This window comes from Trichosurus vulpecula, chromosome 1, assembly GCF_011100635.1.
Source record: "Trichosurus vulpecula isolate mTriVul1 chromosome 1, mTriVul1.pri, whole genome shotgun sequence".
NCBI lineage: Eukaryota > Metazoa > Chordata > Mammalia > Diprotodontia > Phalangeridae > Trichosurus > Trichosurus vulpecula.
The window spans coordinates 62,293,664-62,311,913 of NC_050573.1; the positions used below are offsets into that span (position 1 = coordinate 62,293,664).

Consider the following 18,250-nt stretch of genomic DNA (forward strand, 5'->3'; position numbering starts at 1 on the left):
GGCATATAGATAAAAAATATATTGTAGCAGGAGACCTCAGTTTAAATTATTCAAATTTCTCTATTAAAAGAAAGAATTAGGTTTTAGTTCCCCCTCCCACCCCACCCACCCTGCTACTTCCCTTTTTCCTCAATTTGATAGGGGACCAGAGAAGTCAGGAAAGTCTCTCAAGGTCATATAGCATTGATAGCATCCCCACTCCCTCACTTCCACCTATACCAAATGATCTCCAAGCTGCTGCAGCCCTCTTCAGTCCTGGGATAACTTCCTCCCCCTGCCCTCCCCTCTTGTCCCCTCCCCCAAGGCCCAATTACAATATACCTCCTTTAGGGAGCTTTTCAAATTTTTTCTTTTTTAGAAATTATTATTCCAGGAAGCTTTCCATGCCTACAATGACCCACACTGACCTCTCCACTCACTTATGTATAGCATTTACCAGCTGAACATTTGGTTCTTTAGAGTCTTTGGAACACAGGAGATAGAATGTCAGAGCTAGAAGACACTTTAGCCGTTATTATACCTAATTACTCCAGTAGATCTGTGACCTCATCTGTCACTTTGGGTGTCTCCTCCTGTGATGCTACGTCTGCCCAGCTCATGGGACTCTTGTCCAAATCTTACCCTAAGTTTGTCTCAAGGGGTCCGGTCAATTCGCTGGCTTCCTGACCGTCATCCCTTGTTCTCATGATGTGACTAGTCTGTCTTCTTTTTCTCTCATATGCTTCCTCGAATGACAATCTTTACTTTTGTTTTTCGAAGTTCCTCATTAGTTAGACATTGCAGCCTGCTTACTTGGCACCATGTTTCTCTCCATGGCTCTCTATGTAGCTAATATCCATTTTCAATTCTTTAGAGACCATGTTTCATGTCTCACAGCCATATAGCTAAGCCAGTAGAAAATTGGCATTAAAAAGATGGGTCTTTGTTTCCTAGAGAAGTTTGGGATCATTAAAAGGGCTTCACAATTTCCTGAAGGGAATCCAGTTCATCCGCCTGCTCTTGCTTAATTCTGGACCCAACTAGTGTGTACACACACACACACACACACACACGTACAATATGTATATTCCATATGTACACACATACATTTTATGTATATATCCATATGTATGCATGTAGAGCCCACATTGCACATGTACACATAGATACATGTGTGTATATCCATGTCTATAGATATACATTCCATATGTTTTATATATACACATGTGTATATGTGCATATATACATATACACATATGAGCTCTACATGTGGTCCATCTAATTGTATGTCATCATCTTGGCAATAGATCTTCTTCATCCATTTTGTTTTTCTTGTGTAGATGGCCTGGCCAAATTTTTTCAGGAATTGTGAACCTCTTTCAGGAAGCTCTGCAATGTTGCAGGTCTTGATGTAATCAGAATGATGTCATCTTCCAAGTCCTCTTAATTCTAATACCTTCCCTCTGTTAATTATTTCCTATTTATACTGTATATAGTTTGTTTGTACATATTTGCTTGCATTAGACTGTGAGCTCCTTGAGGGCAGGGACTGCCTTTTGCCTCTTTTTGTATCCTAAGTATTTAGTACAGTGACTAGCACATTATTATTGTTCAGTCATTCAGTCATGACTGATTCCTTGTGACCTCTTGGGGTTTTCTTGGCAAAGATATTGGAGTGGTCTGCTGTTTCCTTCTCCAGCCCATTTTACAGAGGAGGAAACTGAGGAAAACAGGGTTAAATGACTTTTCCAGGGTCAAACAGCTTGTGTCTGAGGCCAGATTTTAATTCAGGTCTTTCTGACTTCAGGCTTGGCACTCTATCCACTATGCTACCTACCTGCCTCAAGCTTAACACAGTGCCTGACGCACAGTAGGTGCTTAATAAATATTTTCTAGCTCACTTTAAATAGGAGCCTCTGGAAGACCTTACCTTGGGAAATCCCTCTTTAGTTGAATCCTGCACTCTTCCATCACAGTCAAACACTTTTATCAATTACCTCTCCCTGTTTTATGCCTCACCTGATGTTTATGATCAGAGGGTCACTGATCAAGGTAATCTCTATTACACCTTTCAAGGAATACTTAATAATTTTGATGTCTGGAAGGGAAGCATCTGGAAAGCGAAACTTTAAGGTGGTGTTTGGCTCCATCAAGTCAAATACTATAAAAATATAGTCGATAAACATTAAATTCAAAGGGTTTCCTACATTTTGCACATATTCTAATCAGTTGTGTGATGGGGAAGATAGAGCCTACTGTGGAATATTGATTACAAAAGCCTTATATCCTGGTTGGGGATGCCCTTGATACATGTGGAGATGATTCTTATAAAATTTTTGTTCAGATGAAAACTAGGTCAGTAGTTGTTCTTCTTTTGGTCACCCTTTTGGGATTAATAAGGTTTTAAGGCTTTATTCATGTCTTTGCTATCTTCCCCTCCTTTGGGCATCTGGTGAATTGATCCCTCAAAACACTCACAGTTGTGTAACCTCCAGCCTGGATCTCCTCTATCCATACTTGTTCTAGCCCAATTGCTTTTTCTGCCTTTGTTCTATTTAATGCCATTTCTACGTCCTCTATGAACACATTTGGGACTATGATGTTTGAGTCCAAGTTTGGTGGGACTATTGTCCTTGACAATGAAAACAATTTGTTAGAAAAATTTTTGCAGATCTTTTCCATTTTTTTTTCTGTTTGTTATCTTCCATTCATTTTCTTCATTAAATGCTCTTGGGATGACTTTACTTAATTTTCTCTCTCATCAATCTTTCTGGTTTCACATTCCACTGGTGGAGAGTGTGCCAGGCCTGGAGTCAGGGAGACCCAAGTTCATATCTAGCCTCACACACTTACTAGCTGTGTGACCATAAGCAACTTACTTGACCCCATTTGCCTCAGTTTCCTCATTTATAAAATGAGCTGGAGAAGGAAATGGCAAACCACTGCAGTATCTTTGCCAAGAAAACTCCAAAAAGAGTTATGAAGAGCTGGACATGACTGAAAACAACTAAATGATGAAGAAAAACAAAACTTCTTTCTGCTTTATGAGGTACTATTGTTTCCAGTCTTCCATCACTATTCTTCCAAAGATTTTACAAATAAGCTTATTGTCTAAATACATTATAGAGTTTGGCTGTAAACTCTCTTCAGTTGGTAAATATTTTGCTGACCAAGTCACTTTTTAGGCTCTTTTGGTCTCCTTGTCATGGCGATTGATTTCCATTAGTATAATTTTTTGTGTAAAGTGTTTGAACAGAGCAGGATTGAGTTGTTTCAATTGTATGCAATCTCTCTTATTATTATTCTTTTTTAATTTTGATCTTTAACAAGTCAGACAGCTAGTTGAATCAGGAATGACTCCCATATCAATGTTTATTTCCTCTCTTTTAAAATATATTAATTTCCTTTTTTTTGGTATGATGTCCATTATGGTATTAACCAGCACCTATCAATTCCTTTCTTTCAGAAAGGATATATGATATAAAGGTTTGAGGTTTTTATGAGGTTTACATGTCTTTGGGGTCTCTCATTCCCTATTCCTCACCTATGTTTTTCAATCTATTTTTTGCCATTGTCACTTGTTTCTACCTTTATTTTGAAGTCATTGAACACCAAATCCTATGATGACTTAATTTAGACTGTCTTAATTTTTTGGTAGTTTCTCTGCCTCTTATCATTTGCAACCAATGTTGGCACATAAGCTGTCATGATTTTCATGACAGTCTTTTTGCACACACATAGGCACTAAAATAGGAAACAGCCACATATTCCCATGAAATGGCATCTCTTGTTGCCTTTGGATATGTAATACAAACCAATTCTATCAATTCCTTTTTTTGTCTCTCCAAGGAAGCCATCTTTACATTTAGCTGTGTGTTTCTTCTGGTTGTGTTTTTCCTGCAGGCATTCTTAACTTGGGGTCTATGAACTTGTTTGTGTGAGTGTGTGTTTTAAATATTTTGCCAATTGTAGTTCAATAGTTTATTTCCTTTGCAATCCTATATATTTTATTTATGCATTCAGAAAACAATTTTCTGAAGTGTTTGCATTTTATGCATTCTAAAACATTGTTCAAAAGTTGCTGTGGATGCCTGGAACTCCCATTCTGGGGAGGCTGAGTTTGGTGGATTGCTAGAGTTCAGGAGTTCTGAGCTGCATTGGGTTGAGGTGATCAGGAGTTCAGACGGTGTTTGGAAGCAATATGGATTTTGTGGCAGTAATAAGAGTAGCAATAATAATGATGATTATAACTATAATAATAATAATAGATATTTATTTATAAAGAGCTTTAAGACTTGAAAAGTACTTTGCAAACATTATCTCATTTGAGCCTCACAGTAGCCCAATGAGGTAGGTAATACATATATTATTATGATTATCACCATTTTACGGATGAGGAAACTGAGGCTTATGACCTCCTCAACATGTCCTTGGTCAAACAACTGGGAAGAGTTAGAGAAGCAATTTGGACCCAGGTCTTCTGATGTCTAGTCCAGAACTTTATCCATTGTGCCTTAATGCCTTCCTTGGAATATGGAATTCAAAGTGTTGGAGCTGGGAGGGCCCTTAGAACTTGGAATGTCAGAGCTAAGAGGACCCTCAGAACAGAAAACATCAGGGCTAGGAGGACATTTAGAACATGTAATGTCAGAGCTAAGAGACACCTTGAAACACAAAATGTCAGAACTGAGCAGGGGGATCCTTAAAACATAGAATGTCAGAGCAAAGAGGGCCCTTAGGACACAGAATGTCAGAACTTGGAAGAATCTTAGAACACAGAATTTCAGTGCTGGGAGAGACCTTAGAACATGGAATATTCCTGGCAGAGATAGGAGGGACCATAGAGCATAGAATTTTGGGGACTAGAGGGAGGGCTGAACTGGATTTGGGACTTCAGAGCCCACACGGTCTATATCTCCTCATACTCCATTTTGAACAGGAATGAAACAGAAGGAGAGGAGGAAGAGATGAAAGAGAAAGGATTTGCCCAGGGTTAGGCTAAGTCAAGGCCCGCAGAGCCTCCCAGCCTCCCTGTCCCCTTGTAGGGAGGTTCATGCTTGCTGCCTCTTCTCAGAAGTGTTTTGTTTTTTTTTTTCTGTGAGTACTCCGCACTCCCAGCCCATGGGTGCACCCTCCATGGGCCGGCCGCTTAGTAACATTCATTCCCCAAATACTGATATCCCCCTGGGGTGGGGGCGAGAGCTGAGACTGGCCTGGTTCTCAGGAGCAATTGCTATTCTCAGCCCTAGCTAAGGCAGCCCCCTTCATCAGCAAAAGGGGGCTGCAGAGAATCCCTGGCATCTCAAAGCAGCATCTTGTCCCATCTACTGGAGCTGTCTCTGCCCGGGCTTGGGCAATGTCTGGTTCAGAAATAAATGGAGCCATCCTGGGAATCCTTTTCATCATATTTCTGGATCTGTGCTTTGAGGTGCCTTAATTTTCTCTTCAAGTAGTCGCAGCGGGCCTTCTTCTCCAGGAAAACTGGGTCCTGCCATAGAGAAGAGAGAAGAAAACCTCATGGCCAGTGCTCAGCCTGGTCAAATGTTGATGGGGAGAAAAGTACTTCACTTAGCCCAGCCTCAATCCTTACTGCTGTGATACTAGTTCAATTCATTTCTATTTTTAAAAAATGCATATTTATACCTGCCTTCTCCTCTCCTCTTCTTCCTTTTTCCAATTCACCAAACTCTTCTCTTAACTCTTTGGTTAAAACAATTCCCCTGACCTTGTCTCTTCCAGGAAGCCTGCTTAGATGGACCCAAGGATAGGAAGAGTCTGAATAATCATCTTGCCTCCCAATCTTTTCATACAGATCAGGGCCCCAATATTTAGAAAGTTAGGTCGCAAAATAAAATGGATCCTATGTGCTCACCATTCAGAGTCTTCAGGGTTGGCCCCAGACTTGGAGGTGGGGAGCTTTCAGCTCTATCTCCAACCTTGTGCTACCCAGAGGTTGAACCCTATCCTTCCTTCCCTTATTTGGGGTGTCCAGAGACGTCCCAGGGCATCAGCTACCACTAAGACAGACTCTTGCCTGAGAAAATATCACATTTTCTCTCAAGGGCAAAATCACTTTCCGTCCCCCAGTATGACTTAGTTTTACCATCTGTAAAGTGGGAGTATATGTAGCTCTATTTTATTTCTCTGGTTCCTCCCAGCTCTGCTATCCTGTGGTCTCTAGTGAGGACCTTAGGATGGTTCCCAGGCAAGCGGAGAGAAGCATGACTTCTGGTGAGGCCTTTGGGAAGGGATGTTGGGGGAGGGCTAGACTCAGAGGACAGGGTTCTATAGAGTTGATCAAGGTTCTAGGAATCTCTCACTCACCCTCTTCTTCCTTTCCAATTCCCTCTGGACCCAGGCAAGACGAGCTTCTTCCTGGTTATCGGGGAGAAGGGAGATTGAGAAGCTGAGTCTGAGCTGAGCCAAGCTTCACCTATTGCCCAGCTTATAAGCCTTTCACTCCCCATTTATCAAATGTTTTCTGCTTAAAGTGGGCACCTTCTACTCTACTGCCTCCAGGAAGCCTGCCTGGGTTGACAGGAAGACCAGCAGGGCCTCTATGTCTCTGGGCCATTTGGTGATGGGGAGTGCCTTTCTCTGGGACAGAGCAGGACCTCACAGGCTGCCTGGAGAGCACAGGCTGGAGCTCGGCTGCTCATCAGTCAACAAGCATTTAAGCACCTACTATGTGCCAGGCTCTGTGTTAAGTCCTGAGGATACAAAGAAAGGCAAAAGCCAGTCCCTGCCCTCAAGGGGCTCATGGTCTAATGGGGGAGACAACATGCAAACAACCCTATACAAATAAGATACAGACAGTGTAAATGGGAGGCACCTTTCAGAGAGAAGGGACTAGTACAAGAAAGTGGTCTTTTAGCTCGGCCTTAAAGGAGGCCAGGGAAGCCAGGAATAAGTGGTGATGAGGGACAGCATTCCAAGCATGGGGCACAACCAGGTCAAAGGCACTGAGGCTGGAGATAGAAAGTAGTCTGATGTAGTTTTCTCTTGCTCTATTGGGGGGACAGGAGAGGACTGAGGATAGGGAAGGGATGCTGTGACTAGGGAAGTACATGTGGTTCTGGGTCACGTCTGCCCCAGCTCCCTCCCCCACCCAGGGCAGGCTGAGAGGATGGCCCCCTGCTGACCTTCCCTTTCCCGCCCTTCCTCCCTGGCTACATGAAAGCCTCAGCATCCCAGCCTGCAATCAGGGCTCTCATAGTGCCAGGACCCCTACTGAGGGGCTGGCCTGAATGGCCTTTACCATAGACTGGGGACCCCAAGGAGCCAAACTCTGCCCCCAGGCCTGGGAGTCTCCAGGACCCCCTCAGGCATGAGCCCCAAGTCCTGGGCTGAGAGATTTCTCTAAGCCACTTCACTCTACCCACTCTCCTGAATTCTCCTCCTCCTCCTCCTCTGTTCTGGGCGATGCCTCCTCTGGGAAGGAAGTAGGATTTGGGAGCGTTTGTTGTTTTGGTCTCCCACCTGCTCCCCTGCCCTCCTCCCTTCACACATTCCCCCTCCCACTACAACAGGAAAGCCCAACCCTCCCCACAAACCTCTCAGACAGGATTCCAGGCCAGGCCAGACCCTGAACTTGACCTCTCCATGGCCACAGAGGCCCCTCCTAAGAACACAAGCAGACCCAAGTTCTCTAGGTGTGCTCACCCTCTACCCATATCCCCCAAGCCCTAATCTTCCTCTCTGCCCATTGCTGGCCCCAAGCCCACCTCCTACAGGCAGCCTTCCACGATCAGCCCCAACTGGACCTCATGGCTATGTCTTGTCTGAGTGTCCCCTCTCCTTTCCCTTCAGAAGACAAGAGCCACCCTTCTCCCCCAGATCAGGGGCTCTCTAGGGTAGTGGCTGTCTCTCTGAGTTCTCCATTGGAGGTGTCATGTCCCTGTCTTTTGTCCTCCACCAGAAGGGTGACGTTATGGTGAGTCAGAGAGGGTTAATCCTAGAGGACTCCGTGGCAGATTTGGAACCAGGAATAGTTAGAGAGAAAGGCAGAGTATGGCTGGTCATTTGGAGCCCAGAGAGGGAGCTCTGGGTCTTTGGGAGTAAAGAGGGAGTTAGAAGTGGGCACTGACCTTGGGGCCCAGCTGAGGCAATGTAGCCAGCAGGGCCTCCAGCTCCTGGAACTTGGCCATGGCTGTGGCCACGTTCTGGCGGAGCTCCTGGTACTCGGCATGTTGGTCTTGAAAGACAGCCTTGTAGCGGCGCCTCTCAGCCTCGCTGTAGATTGCTGGGTATCTCCTGCCAGGGGAGGAAACAATCAGGGGCTCAGCCTGGAGTCAAAGTGGGCCTAGGCTGAGCCCAGAACAGCTGGAACCTTTAGGAGTGGCAGTGACTCGGCCAAGGTTCCACAGTCAGCGCCAGAGCCAGCCAGGACTCAAACCCAGGCTTCTGGAACCTTTACCCTGGGCTCTTTTCCCTCCTTATATACACAGGCACACAGAACTTGGTCCATGTGTGGAAAGACATACAGTCCCACAAGTTGGTATGTCCTCAGCCTAGGGGTTTGGTCAGACGATTGAAGTGAGACTGACGTAGCTGGGGTTGGGACCTGGAGAGGGATTTCTCCTAAGGGGGAGCCTCCCCTAACCATCTTACAAACTCGTTCCCAGACAGAGAACTAATGAACCCAAGGACCATCTCCCCAGCCAGCCACATTAAAACCCTTTGCTTAGGGACTGCCCAATGCTCCTGAAGCTTTCCCAGATGACCCTTCTCCAGGGACCCCCTGTCATCCTCCTCATCCCCTATGCTCCTCCAGTAACCCCAGCCCAAGGACTTTCCAGAGATCCTCGATGCCCCTTAGCCCCTCCCAGGGAACCTTGCCCAGAAACCTCTCCCCTCCCCTTCCCTCCCATTATTTCCCCCCACTCACCCCTGGTGCCCCCCAAAAGGCAGACTCACAGCACATAGTCAGGTACCAGCTGAGGCTGAGGGCTGTGCCCAGGGTGAAGGGCTGGGCTGGACCCTGTGGGGCCCTTGTCTGGCTGAGGACCCAGCCTGGGAGTCACCTCAGGCCTCCTGACAGGAAGCTCATCTTCAAACACAATCTTCCTGGGCCTCTGCTGGTTCTGACCCCGAGCCTGGGTGTTGTTGGGGCAGAAGGAGAGTGAGTGAGGGGCGGAGGGCCCTGCGAGAATGGAGAGAGGCCAGTCCCCGACACCAAGCCAGTGGGGCTTCTCAGGGACCCCAGAGTCCCTCCCTCAAGATCCCCGAGCTCCAGATCTGGGATTAGTCCTGCTTTGGGGGGTTCATTCACGAGGGGCTTTGCAGGGGAGGTGGGGTAGGGATTTTTTGTACTCAGAAACAATAAATAATTTCCATATCCCTTCATTGTGTCATGCCCGCACCAGGCACCTCCCTTGTCCTTTTTGTGTGTGGTCTTCCTCTAACAGATGGTGAGCTCCTGGAGGGCAGAGAATGTCTTTTCTCATTTCACACAGTAGGTGCTTAATAAATGCTTGCTGATTATTGATGAACAGTTGCAAAGAGCTTCATAAATATTATCTCATTTGAGCTTTCCAACAACCCTGTGAGGGAGGTGCTATTATTAGATGAAGGAACTGAGAATTAGAGGCTAAGTGACTTGCCCACTGGGAAGTTTCTAAGGCAGGTTTTGAACTCAGGTCTTCCTGGCTCTAGCCACTAATTTCCCCAGTGACAATTCTCTTGGAGGCTCTCCTCTATGTGGGGTCTCCCCAGCACCAACCAGATCCTAGAACCACAGGCCTCAGAATTAGAATGGACCTCGCAGGCCATTTAGCCCAACTCTGTCAATTTACAGATAAGGAGACTGAGGCCCAGAGAGGGGGAGTGATCAGCCTCAGATAACACAAGCTGCAGAGGTGAGATTTGGACCCAGGTCTCTTGACTCCTCATTCAGTGTTCTTTCCACTGTACAGAGCTGCTCCTCTATCCAGAGAAGGAGGGGAGAGGAGATAGGGGAACAAGATCAGCTAGCTATCCCTTTATCTGCCCCTATGTCCGCAGACCTAACTCCTCTTTGTGTACACATATGCAATCCCCTCCCATGCCCCACATCCAATATATCCAAGTACTTTTGCTGGGCCCACAAGCCCTTGTTCCTTGTACCCAAGGACTTCACCCCATCCTGTCCTGGCATAGCCCATATACCCCATATATCCCACTCACCCCACACTAGGCACACTTACTGTGCCCACGAACACCAACCTCTGCTTTGCTCAGGGACTTCATCCCTCCTTTTCCCAAATGCCCATATACCCTGGGTCCCTCCCCTCCTCACCTCTTACACCCACACCATTATCCTCAATGATCTCTAAACTCCCTTCCAACTCTAACCACATGACCCTCTGGTCCCCCACTGCATCCTGGGCCATCTCCAGTTATTCTGATCCATATCTGGCCACAGGACCCAGATGGCTGTGGAGGAGAGAGTGAGGCTGGCGACCTTGCACAGCCCTCCCTCACTTAAATCGAATTCACTTGCAAGTCAGAGATAGCATCACCTCCTGATGTCATGGTCCTCTTCGAGAATGAAAGACAAACAACAACCTCTGTAAGCAGAACAGGAGCTGCCCACTGGGGACCAAATTGGAACTGGCCAGTTGGATCTCTCTCTCCCTCTCTCTCATTCTCTCTCTCTCTTTCTCTCTCTCTCTCTCTCTTTCTTTCTTTCTCTCTCTCTCTCTTTCTCTCTCTCTTTCTTTCTTTCTCTCTCTCTCTCTCTCTCTTTCTCTCTCTCTTTCTTTCTTTTTTTCTTTCTCTTTCTCTCTCTTCCTTCCCTCTTGTCTCCCCTTCTTTCTTTGCCTAAGATCTCCCTTGGATTAACCCCTTTCCCTCACTTGCATCCCTTCCCACATCAAGAGACTCTATTCCCTTCGTTCCCATCCCTGAATGTTGTTCTGTGCTCATAGAGCCTGTTCTTCCTGTGCCCACAGCCTTCACTGTCCATGCATCCACAAACCCTACAAACTCTATCCTTCCCTGTGCCTCCAGACTCCACCCTGTTTCTTGTGTCTTTAGACTCCATCTTCCCTTATTCCTATATATTTCTCCCCTTCATGTCCATAGTCCTTTCCCCAACTTTTGCCCACACATTGTATTCCCATTCTACCCACAAACCCTAGCCTTGTCCTATACTCACCAATTCTAGCCCTCTGCCTGCCTACAGAAAACTACCCCATGCCCCTATGCCCATCCCTTCTGGTGTGCCCACAAAGCAGTACCTGCAAACCCTGTCTTCCCTGTGCCCATAGATTTCATGCCTCTCTGTACCCACATGGCTGTTTCCTTTTCTGCCCATGCATTTGTCCTTCCAGGAACCCATACGTTGTCTCTTCTTGTGCCCACCCATCTCATAGTCTCCCATGCCCATTAGTTTTCTGTGCCTCTATACCCTATGTGCTACTATGACTCAGAAATCATCCCTCTTGTACCCACAGACCCCATCTCCTCCACACTCACATTCACTGTTCCTCTACTGGGTCTCAGGCCAACACAGTGCCCTGTGCCCACAGATCCTACCCCCTTTGTGTGTATACAGACAAGTCTATCATGCCAAAACAATGGACACTCCTTGTAATCACCACAAACTCTGGGCACCCCAACACCTACACCTCCTGTTTGTCCTACTGGTACCTACCATGCCCAAACAACCCATCCCCAACTAGGCCAGAAGGCCCTGTCCCTCCATGCTTAGAGATTGTCCCCTCCCCAGGCTCACATACTACATGCTTCTCTGAGGCTGAAGACCTAATTCAATTCATTCAATAATTCATTCATTCACTCAACAAATATTTCTTAACTAGCTACCCTGTACCAAAACGCTGGTCTTTGTGCTAGGTTAGAAGTGACACAACCCCTGACCTCCTGACACTTACATTCTACATGCACACAGATGAATATGCTACAAAGTATATAGAGTCAAATACAAAGGAGGGAAGGAGTGAGCCAAGCGTTCTAGGAAAATCTGAGGAAGGGGATGATGTTTTCAATTGGGGGGATCCAGGGAAGGCTGCCTGGAGGAGGCAGGGCACCAGCCCTGAAAGAAGAGAAGGACTCAGGGAGGCAGAGAAGAAGGAGTTTACTCCAGGCATGGGGAACACTCCACCTGTATGAGATGGCAGGGGGATTTCAGGAAACAGTGAGTGGTCCCATATGGCTGTGACATCCCGTTTATGAAAGGGATAATGAGAAATAAGTCTGGCCAGGTAGTCTTGAGACAGAGTGTGGAGGGTCTTAAATATTAGGCTGAGCTGTTGATATATTTGGGGGCAAAGGAGTGAGACAGTCAGACCTCTACCTGAGGAATATCATTTTGGCATCTACGTGGAGGAAGGATCGTGGAGGGGGGAGCATGCCAGCAGGGAGGCCAATTAGGAGATAATTACAATAGTACAGGTGAGAGGTGATTGAGGGATGGTGGTTATGGGATTGTAAAGAAGGGAATGGATTCTCAAAGCTTTGTGGAGACAGAATTGAGAGTTCCTGGCAACTGATTGGATATGGGGGACAAGGGAGGGGAGAAAAGATCATAGGATCATAGATTTAGAGCCTCCAACTCCCTCAGTTTACAGATGAGGAAACTGAGGCCCAGGGAAGTTGTGACTTGCCCAAGGTCACATAGGTAATAAGGATCAGAAGTAAGATTTGAGCCTGGGTTGTCTGACTCTGGAACCAGTGCCCATTCCATTCTACCATGATGACCTGAGGTTGTAAGTGTGGATAATTGGAAGACTAGAAAAGAGGTGGATTTGGGTGAAAAGGTTTCTGTTGTTCAGGCATTTTTCAGTCATGCCCAGCTCTTTGTGACAAAGATACTGGAGTGGTTTGCCATTTCCTTCTTCAGATTATATAACAGATGAGGAAACTGAGGCAAACAGGGTGAAGTGACTTGCCTGGGGTCATACAGCTAAGAAGTTTCTGAGGTCAGATTTGAAGTCTGGAATATGAGTCTTCCTGACTCTAGGTCTGGGTTCTTTGCATTGCTCCACCTAGCTGTCCTGGGTGAAAGGGTGGGGGTGGAGAGGGTCATCATGAGTTCAATTTTGAATATGTTAAGTTGGAGAGGCTTGTGGGACATGTAGCAGGCAGATGGCACTCAGGGTAGACATTTCGGTTAGATATATAGATCTGGGAGTCATCAACATAGAAATGGTCATTGAACCCATCACAAAGGGAGACGGTGTAGAGAGAGGAGCGATGTGGTTCCAGAACAGAAGCTTGCTGCACCCTTAAGGGACAGGAGGGGGATACTGCTCCAGCAAAGAAAATGGAGAAGGATCGTCCAGAAAGGTGGGAGAATAACCAAGAGAAGGCAGCATCATGAAAACCCAGAGAGGAGAGAGTCCAGGAGGAAAGGTATGGTGGCCAGTAGCAAATGCTACAGCGAAGCTAAGGAGGATGAGGAAGGAGAAGAGGCCTCTGGGTTGATGGAGGCATGGAGTGGAGATGATTCTAAGGGCTTGTCAGGAAAAGCGAGGATAGCTTGGGGGGATGTCGGGGCCAAGAGAAGGTTTGAAAGGATGGAGGAGCCCTTATGAACTTATGGATTATGGACAATAGGGGAAGCGCCAATAGAGAGGGAGAAATTGAAGGTGAGAGAGAAAGAATGATTGAAGGGAGGAAGCTCCCCCAAGGAAAGAGAGGGAGGAGAGCAGACTGGCACCCATCTGTCCCAGCCTCCCTGTGTCCACATAGCCTGTCCCCTATATCTCCAAACAAGTGTTCCATGCCCAGAGATTTCATTGTCCCATATGTCCACAGATGCTACCAATCCCCCTATGTAATTCTTCCCCCCATGCCCAGACTCCTGCCACCCAAGTCCACACATACCATTCCTTTGATGGCCATACTCCTGTCCTTCCCTGTGCCCACTCTCCCCATCCCTCAAAACTTAATCTCCTTCTTGTGCCCAGACATATTTCTCGCTGCGCCTACATAACCCGTCCCTCCTGATTCCCAGACCCCACGCCTATATATGCTATCTACCTGCGTTCATGTCCATAAACCTCAGTGCCCAGAGACCCAACTTTTCCTTGGCCCAGAACCTATATTGCCCCACCTGACCAACCCCAAACCTCCTATGCCCATATACCTCATTTCTCTTTGGTTCTGAGAGCTCCTTCCCCTTTGTTGATGCCTTCCATTGCCCTATGCCCACAGAGCCCCTCTGGCCCCTTCCCACAGCCTCAGCTCCTTCCTATGTCTACAGCCCTATTTCCCGCTCATTCCTATAGCTATCTACTCTATTTATGCCTGTACGACTCCTCCTGCCCCATAACCACATGCCCTCCATGCCCACCTCACTTATGCTCACAGACCCCAATCTCACCCCTGTGCCCACATACCCTGAATCTTGCTCTACCCTGAGATCTTGTCTTCCTCTGTTCTTATTCTCACTTATTTCTTGTTCTTGTCCATGGGGCCCCAACTCTGGTGACCAGGGACTTACCCCAGGGTTCTTGGGCCTGGCAGGCAAGCAGTAGGTGGTGGGTGGGCAGCTGGAGCCTTTTGGGGCCCCTTTCTTGCCTTGCTGAAGAACCTTCTTCCCAGTGTGTGGAACAAAGTGGTGGCCAGAAATGATGGTCTGGGTTGGCCTTTGGAGACTACTGGGGACTCTGGGTGAGTAGCCCAGTCCTCGTGGTCCTTGGCCTGAACTCTGGATGCCCTTGCTTGATTGGGCAGGTGGGGGTCCCTTCAACTTCTCTGCCATAGAGTATTTGACTCTGGGGACACTCCTCCTGGCCCCTGGGGGCTTGCCTTCATCCCTCCGTGGAGCATGGGCATTGTAGGATGGACCTGCCACCTGGGAGACAGACCGGTGGGGACAGGAGCAGACACCATGTGGGTGGCTCTGCCTCTCCCAGCATTCCTGAATCCGTGGCTCAGGAGGCCTGGCAGCAGCTTTGTGTATATTTGCATATCTGACTCTCGTTTGCATAGCCCACTGCTAGCTGGGAATCAGAGGCTCTCTGGACCCTGAGCTGGGGCCTCTCAGGTTAGCTGAAACAATTCGCTGTTCTTACAGAAGAGAAGCCCCCTCCTCTAGTGCCAGGGAGCCCTTACAGAATGGGGAGGGCTTTGGGGGGAGGAAGAGCAATCATTACCCATGACCCCTCCCCCCAGCACACACTGCCCTCCTTCCACTGGGCCTGCAGGGCCTGGGCAGGAAGTCCAAGAGTTCGCCTGCTCCGGGGCTTCCTCCTGATGGCTGCTTGGAAGCGGCCCCTTCAGAGGCTCAGTCCTGGAGGCACCCCCTGCCTAGTGGCTTCCTTCCCCACTCCCTTCTCCCCCCGCCCCCAGCTCTAGTGCCAGGGGGAAGGAACTCTCTAGCTTGGGTCCTGGACAGCTGAGGGCCCTAGGGGAGTGCCTGGGCGCTCTGCTCCTCCTCCAGTCCCCAGAGTGCAAGGCGGGCAGGTTGACAGGCCCCCCAGCATAGGCTCCTGCCCCTTTCTCTACTGATTGGGAGGGGCTCAGGCCGTTTACCTGTCCGTCCCAGGGTGGAGGCCCTGAGCCTAGCTGGGCTGCACAGTCCTAGGAGTCCTGGCTTGCCCTGTACTCACTCCTCTCCTGGACAAGAGCTGGGGCCAGGTTATACATTAACAGATCTGGGTAGGCTCATTACCCGCCCCCACCCCACCCCACCCCACCCCAGCCTCCTGCAGCTGTGGAGGACCCAGGGAAAAGAGAGGCGGGCTGAGGGAGGGAGGGCCGGCAGGCAAGCTCTCCTGGGAGCCCAGCCTCAGCCAAAGTCTCAAGGGATCACAGGGAAAGTCGGGAGCTGGAATGTCGGCCAGGACTCACACACAAAGGGCAGGTCCTCTGGCTCTGGGGACACAGGGCCAACAGACAGAGGGCACAGGATGTGTGGGCACAGGGAAGTGAGGGACACAGGGACAAAGAGAAATGGGGAGACAGGGATAAAAAGATATAGGGGTATGGGAATGCACAGGCACAAGGCTATGGGGGGCAGCCACATGGGGACGGGTCACACAGACCCAGGGATCCATGGATACACTGAGACAAAAGCACAGGGAAGACAAGTCAATGGGGTATATAGGACAGAAGAGCGCATGAATGTAGGGACCTAGGGACACGGGATTAGAGCCAGCAGGAGTGGCTTTGGAAATACAGAGGATTTCCCATCCTGGAGCACAGTAATTGCTTAAAGTCCGTCCGTCCTTCCTTCATTCCTATCTCCCTTTCTCTCTTTATCTCTCCTTCTTCCTCTTTCCCTTCCTCCCTTCTTTCCTTCCTATTTCCTTGTCTCTCTCCTTTTTCTGTCTTTATTCTTCCTTCCTTCCTTTCTTCTTTCTTTTTCTTTCTTTCTCTTCCTTCCTTCCTTCCTTCCTTCCTTCCTTCCTTCCTTCCTTCCTTCCTTCCTTCCTTCCTTCCTTCCTTCCTTCCTTTCTCCTTTCCTTCCTTCCTCCTTTCCTTCCTTCCTCTCTCTCCCTCTCTTTCTTTTTTTCCTCTCTTTCCTTTCCTTCCTTCCTTTCTTTCATCAGCTAAGTGGCACACAGTGTGGCATGCTGGACTTGGACTTGGTAAGACCTGAGTTCAAACCCTGCTCCAGACACATATTAGTTGTATGACCCTGGGACCCTAACCTCTTTGTGACTCAGTTTCCGCATCTGCAAAATAGGAATGTTGTGAGAATCAAAAGAATTAACCTATTTAAAGCATTTATGGTACTCTAGAAATGCTCTCTGTTATTATCATAAACCTAACGTGTAAAACTGTACTCATGATCTTTTCCCCAAAATATTCCCTTCTTCCAAACTTCCCTGTTATTGTCATTCCAGAGGTTACTTTTCATTATCCTGGACTCCTCACTCTCTCTAATCCCTAACCTGGCTTTTCAGCCTCATCATTCCTCCTTTTGCACTCTTGAAGCCAGATAAACTGGCCCACAATATTCCATCTCCTATCTCCAGGCCTTTGCTCTAGCCATCCCTCATGCCTGGAATGACCTTCTTCTTTGCCTCTGCCTCACAGAGTTCTTAGTTTCCTTTAAGATGCTGGCACAAGGACCATTTTCTGCATGAAGCCTCTCCTGACTCTTCGCCCACCACTGTAAGCACCCTCCCTCCCAAAGTAGCTTTTATTTAGCTACTTTGTATACATTTGTATTTATTCACTTTATATTTATCCTGCGTCTACCTGTATTTGTACTTGTCTCCCTCATCGGAATGGAAGCTCCCTGAGAGCAAGGATGCTTTCTTCCTTCCTTCCTCCCTTCCTTCTTTCCTTCCTTCCCTCCTTCTTTCCTTCCTTCCTTTCTTTTTTCTTCCTTCCTTTCTTTCTTTCTTTTTTTCTTTCTCCCTTCCTCCCCACTCATCAGCCACTTAATAATACTTGCTGATTGAGTCATTTCTCCCCCTCCTTCCTCCATGTCCTCTGATGTCCCCTCATATGTGGAAGTGACCCTGGGATCCTGAAGGCCTCCCTTCATAACAAAACACAAACTTTGGCAGGCCTTACTAAGTTCCAAGGCTATGTGCCTAGCATCTGAGGAACTGCAGAGTTAAGGGCACAGAGACTCATGGCCAGGTTGGGTTCCAAGATAATGAATCTTCTTAGGCACAGTAAATCAGGAAAATGTCTACTATGATTCACAGGGCTGCCATAAAGATCAAATAAAGAAGAAAACTATAAATACTTCTAGCAGCTCTGTTTGTGGTGGCAAAGAAATACAAACTAAGGGGATGCTCATCACTGGGGAAGAGTGGATGAACAAACTGTGGCATGTGAATGTAATGAAATGCGATTGTGCTGTAAGAAACGATGAAGGGCTGGGTTTCAGAGAAACCTGAGGTGACTTGTACAAACTGATGCAGAAGGAAGTGAGCAGAACCAGAGAACAATTTATTTTTTACAATAAAATTATTTTTTCAGTTCTCTTAATTATTCTGAATGACAGAAAGACTAACCATGATTCCAGAGGACTGGAATGAAACCTTAGGCCCACCTCCTGACAAAGGGGTGGTAGACTAAGGGTGCAGATTGCGACACAAATTCTTGAATTTGAGAATTTTTTTTGTTTAGCTATACAATTTTATTATAAGGGTTTTCTTTTTCTTTGAAATAATTGTGGGGAGGGGTAGCTAGGTGGCACAGTGAGTACAGAACCAGCCCTGAAGTCAGGAGGACCTGAGTTCAAATTCGACCTTAGACATTTGACACACTTACTAGCTGTGTGACGTTGGCCAAGTCACTTAACCCCAATTGCCCTGCCTTCCCCACTCCAAAAAAAGAAAAAAAAAGAATAAATAAATGT

General features: G+C 47.5%; 1 protein-coding gene across 2 annotated transcripts; it reads right to left on the reverse strand.

Annotated features, from left to right (window-relative positions):
* Positions 1-4,719: 4,719 nt before the first annotated feature.
* On the reverse strand, positions 4,720-15,514 carry OCEL1 (occludin/ELL domain containing 1). 2 transcript variants are annotated; one of them, XM_036742149.1, is made up of 6 exons: positions 14,426-15,514; positions 8,896-9,074; positions 8,067-8,232; positions 7,533-7,600; positions 6,304-6,354; positions 5,340-5,467 (listed from the first exon to the last, which is right to left on the reverse strand). In XM_036742149.1, the coding sequence occupies exons 1-6, from the start codon at positions 14,912-14,914 to the stop codon at positions 5,425-5,427; spliced, it is 996 nt and encodes a 331-aa protein (XP_036598044.1). In that variant the 5' UTR covers positions 14,915-15,514; the 3' UTR covers positions 5,340-5,424. The 2 variants fall into 2 exon arrangements, with proteins under 2 accessions (XP_036598043.1, XP_036598044.1); XM_036742148.1 differs by lacking the exon at positions 7,533-7,600 and having other exon boundaries at positions 4,720-5,467.
* Positions 15,515-18,250: the final 2,736 nt, after the last annotated feature.